Source organism: Sinocyclocheilus rhinocerous, unplaced genomic scaffold, assembly GCF_001515625.1.
Source record: "Sinocyclocheilus rhinocerous isolate Xijiao unplaced genomic scaffold, SAMN03320098_v1.1 scaffold2810, whole genome shotgun sequence".
Classification (NCBI taxonomy): domain Eukaryota; kingdom Metazoa; phylum Chordata; class Actinopteri; order Cypriniformes; family Cyprinidae; genus Sinocyclocheilus; species Sinocyclocheilus rhinocerous.
Window position 1 is genome coordinate 99,214 of NW_015626406.1, and position 4,909 is coordinate 104,122.

Below are 4,909 nucleotides of genomic sequence, written 5' to 3' on the forward strand. Positions count from 1 at the left end.
AAATCAGTCAATTTTAACCTTCAGTATTATAGTAATGTAGTACCAACTGACTCTCATGTATATTTTACAGCATTAGTTGAGAGATTTTTCCCCCTAATTTGGTATGTACTGTACCTGATATATATAAAAAATAATCGATATCGAATCGGTAATCGAATCGAATCGCAAGCTTGTGAATGAGAATCGAATCGAATCGTGAAATTTGTGTCAAAACCCAGCCCTAAGATGTACTGATTGATCTTTTTTTTTTTTTGGAACCATGATATATTTTATCATGATTATTTGAAGAATAAAAAGTTCAAAAGATCATGTGTCTGAAATTATAAACCTTTTGTAATATTACTTTTGATCAGTTTAATGCACTGTTGCTGAATTAAAGTAATAATCTCTTTCCAAAAAATATCACTGATCCTAAACTTGTAGTATATTTTCATAATTGAAATAATTTATTCCATGGAAATTATAATGCAAAATAAATATATAATTTTTTTTATTTTAATTTAATTTATAAATACACACTTCTAAAGTGAAATATCATCCTTACTGGAAACAGATTACTTCTTGGAAAGTATGAAGCATTGGGTCCTGTGAAGCAACATGGTTCACTGTATGAATGTCACTACAGTCACACTCTGTGCATGTGCTTATGCATCTTGTCATGTGCTTCTGCTGATGCATGTTTCATTTGCCACTTGGTGAAGGATCTGTGACCTTCTGCATCTTTTACAGTCAGCCAGACTGGAAAGGGGCAGTAGAGAGACACTAGTTCTGGAGCCTTCTACTCCACTTTAAACACAGTATGCAGAATAGTTTACACAGCACCCAGTCAAGTCAGGTTACATCAGTGCTGTAGTGAGGAGATGAGGAGACAAATTGTTGAGAAATGTTTCCTGTAACCTTTATCACATACCAGAATGCATGTTGAATCTCAAATGACTGCTTAACAATCGCGTAGCATGCATTTCTGTTTTGATTTCAAGAGAAAAAAAAAGTTTGCTCTAAAATATGCACAAGCTCAGTTCTGCCTGTCTAGAAAAACATTCCAGAAATACTTTTTATAATGCAAAATAATTGAATAATGTGTGTGTGTGTGTGTGTGTACACCTGTTTTTCTATTCTGGTGGGGACTTAAACCTGAATACAGACTCATGGGGACTCGTGTCACGGTGGGGACCTAAATTGAGGTCCCCACGGGTAAACGAGCTAATAAAACACACAGAATGAAGTTTTTTGAAAATCTAAAAATGCAGAACGTTTCCTGTGAGGGGTAGGTTTAGGGGTAGGGTTAGTGTAGGGCAATAGAATTTAAGGTCTGTACAGTAGAAAAACCATTACGCCTATGGAGAGTCCCCACAAGGATAGCAAACCAGACAAGTGTGTGTGTAAAATTCTCATTTTACAACAGTTTGCACACATTGTGTTGACTCATTTAGGTATCATTAATATCTAATGTAAATACATCTCTGTGTAAAATGAAACCCACAGCTCTGATAATTACAATATAGTGTTAGTTTTAGCATCAAGGAAGTGTAAAACACTGTTAATATACTTCTAAAATCTACACACGCAACCATTTTCAGCTGAAAAGAATGAAAGTGTCTGAAAGTAAACAATCAACACAGAGAATCTCTTATGTCTGTCTTAAAGAGATTAAATGATAAAAGGAAGCTGCGAGTTTCTCATTTCCATCAGCTCTCATTACATCATAATGTAGGGCAGCTGGGTCACATTTCTTGCTCAGTATGCAACTCATTACCACAACCAGGTATTGATGAAATCAACTTCAAAAGATTATATTTCCTTATCATGGTGTGAAGTGCAGCTCCCTGACAGTTTCATTTTATGAAACTGATGGTGTTATGTTAATAGGAGGTCAATTGGACTTTGATCATGTTACTAAAAGGTTCAGTAATACAGTAAAAACATACACACATTTTTCATAATGGATAACCAGCGTTTGTTTGACCCACTTCTTTACAGTCAATATAGTCTGCATATTCTGATACAAGAGAATTACAAAGGTCATTCACACACATCACATGATTCTTTTCCTCTTGATCCAAAATCCCAAACTTTCTCACAGACTTATCTTATTTATGAAGCATACACTTATGCAATGGTAGCTACTAAATGTTATGATCTTAGTCATAAGGGGAAATCAACAGAGGAGTCAGCTTTCTATGTTCAGATCACGTCTGGAATTTTTTGAAGAGTCGTTTTCTTGTTTGTTCACAAGAAAATAAGAAATCTGGTGTTCCTCGCCAACGATAAAACTGCATTTACTATATGATATTTCATACGCGCATGAGGACAGATGATCCAGCAGCGTACTGAACTCTACGTGTGATTATGTTTCCAGTGAGGTTTTGCAATATTAAGGAAGATGATCAACAAAGCCACGTGTTGGAGAACGCGGTCCAAAGGGGGCGGGACCAGGAACATTTCCGGATTGTCCTCCTGACGATATAAATACAGCTGCGCACTTTTATCATCAGAAACGCGTTCACAACATGATATAATATAGCAGTCAACACACGAGAAAATCACTCAAATAACAGCTTCTGAAGTGTAATACTAACAGATTTTCTTTCGTTGTCACTGGTTTTCGCATCTTGACAATGCCGTTTCTTGGACAAGACTGGCGGTCTCCTGGTCAAAGCTGGGTGAAAACCGAGGACGGCTGGAAAAAAACGACGAAAAATGAGTACGAGACGAATAACAATGTTTCAGAAAGGAAGAGGTAAGTGTTTAACGCTTCCAACATTTGCATTTTAAGTGTTTGACCTGATATTTTCCCTTGTTCACCACTAACAGCATCATCAAACGAATGGCGTAGTTTGCTGCAGACGCAAGATCTACGTCAAATTGATAAACAAAAGCGTTTATACATGGGGAAACCTATTGACAGCAGATTCACTTTGCGGTCAGAAAGTTGTTTCATTACTGAAGATTATTATTATTATATTTCTTGTTTGTGTTTTACGTATTTTTGTATATATATATATAAAAAAAATAAAATAAAATAAAAATATATATATATATATATTACTCATCGTCTGTTAATCACCTTGCTATTAATACCAGGATAGTGGGACACGTCATGTGCTCAAACTGTTTACTGTTTCTAGAACTGTTGTAGGTACAGATGAGAAATTGCTTTATGGCCTACTCATCAAACAGGTTTCTAAACTATGCAGATATATCCTACACAAAGCATTTATAAACCACTTCACTCTGCTTTCAGCTACTGCAAAGAAGAGCATGACAAGGAGAATTTGATCCTCAGCATTAATTATGATGTGGCTGCAAAGAAGCGAAAGAAGGACTTGCTGAACAACAACACAAAGATTCCTTGTGAGTATCGTCACTGTTTCTTTGTGAAATTCGAACTGCTGTTACTGCAAAAATCTTGACTTATTTCTTCTTTGCAGATTTTCACAAAGACAAATGGATTTATGTCCACAAAGGGAGCACCAAAGAGGTAAGGCCTGTTATCTCCTGCAGTATGACAGAGTGTGAATTAATAGTCGGCTAACTCCTCTTTGATCATTTCACACAGCGTCATGGATATTGTACTCTGGGCGAAGCATTTAATCGCTTGGACTTCTGCAGTGCCATCAAGGACACCAGGCGATTCAATTATGTCGTAAGGGTGAGTTTCCGCCCGTCTATTTGTAGCAGAGCACACAGTGATAATAGCCAGGCTCAGTCTCTGAAGAGGAAAGGGTTAACTTAAGTCTTGGGCTCCGGGTATCTGCTACTGTTTTTATTCTTATCATCGCACACCAGACAAGAGGGCCTCTGGGGCCATTTCATGGCAAATGCACAAGGACCATGGTAGTGTTTTTATGTACTTGTCGGTTTTATGTACTTGTTTTAATTTGAACTCTCAGTGTAGCTAAAGTCTCTTAAACTCAAGTGCTCCTTAAGTTGGCCAATACTGCTCTGGTTTAGGGTCACTGATGAGGGGATGTTCTTCTAGATTTACTTGTTCCATTGATGAAAGCAAAGGTCGTTGGCTAAGAGCAGATAAACACAGGTCGGTGTGATGTTGAGGTCACTGTCACGCAGTGTCCCAGCAAACAGCTGAGGTTGAGAAAGCTTATGAAACCAGAACGGAAAGTCAAGTGACTTAGGTGCTCATTAACTTCCCCCGCCCCCTCACGGGCCCTTCTCTCTATCTGTCTGCATTGTGACGCTGAATTCTGATCCGATTACTTGACTCCACCGTGGTATAGAGTCAGCTATGATGAGCTTTTGGTGCTGGCGAATTGGGTCATGAATCCTTGTGATCACTTCAGATGACAGGTAAACATAGGATCAGGATCAAGTTGTTTACTTGAACTTTTTGGCTAAGGTCATTAAAATTCAGTTCAGTGCATCATACGTGCATTTCTTTTACTAGACATTTCCAGGCGCTGTTGAGACACAATAGTGTCAGGTTTATTTTACAGTTTGTCTCTTGCTTGTCTGGCCTCGCGCTGGTGTTGCGTTAGAGCTCGATTACAGAGATCAGGTTTAGTAGGGATGGAAAAACAGACCTTTAAGAAGACTTAAACAAAGACCCCTAATACCTTGTAATATTGTAATACGAATAGCTTTTGCATGTCTTTGCAACTAATCGAAAGCCACTTTTTTTTTTTTTATAAATACTTTTGTAATTTTATTCAGCCATTAAAGTGACAGAAAAGACATTTATAATGTTGCAAAAGATTTCTATTTTAAATAAATACTTTTGAACTTTCTATTTGTCAAAAACAAATCCTGATTTCCATATAAATAAAAATGTTTCTTGAGCAGCATATTAGATGATTTCTGATGGATCATGTGACACTGAAGACCGGAATAATGATGCAGAAAATTACATTTTAAAATATATTCAAATAGAAAATGGTTATTTTAAATTATA

The 4,909-nt window shown here is 36.9% G+C and overlaps 1 protein-coding gene across 1 annotated transcript in view; it reads left to right on the forward strand.

The window, feature by feature from the left end:
• Nucleotides 1-2,454: 2,454 nt before the first annotated feature.
• LOC107714740 (F-box only protein 32-like) overlaps nt 2,455-4,909 on the forward strand; it is a 10,149-nt gene continuing 7,694 nt past the window's right edge. The window contains exons 1-4 of the mRNA XM_016520704.1: nt 2,455-2,740; nt 3,245-3,354; nt 3,432-3,481; nt 3,560-3,652. Of these exons, the coding sequence (XP_016376190.1) occupies nt 2,619-2,740; nt 3,245-3,354; nt 3,432-3,481; nt 3,560-3,652 (375 nt within the window). The 5' untranslated portion in view covers nt 2,455-2,618. The remainder of the gene's footprint in view (nt 2,741-3,244; nt 3,355-3,431; nt 3,482-3,559; nt 3,653-4,909) is intronic.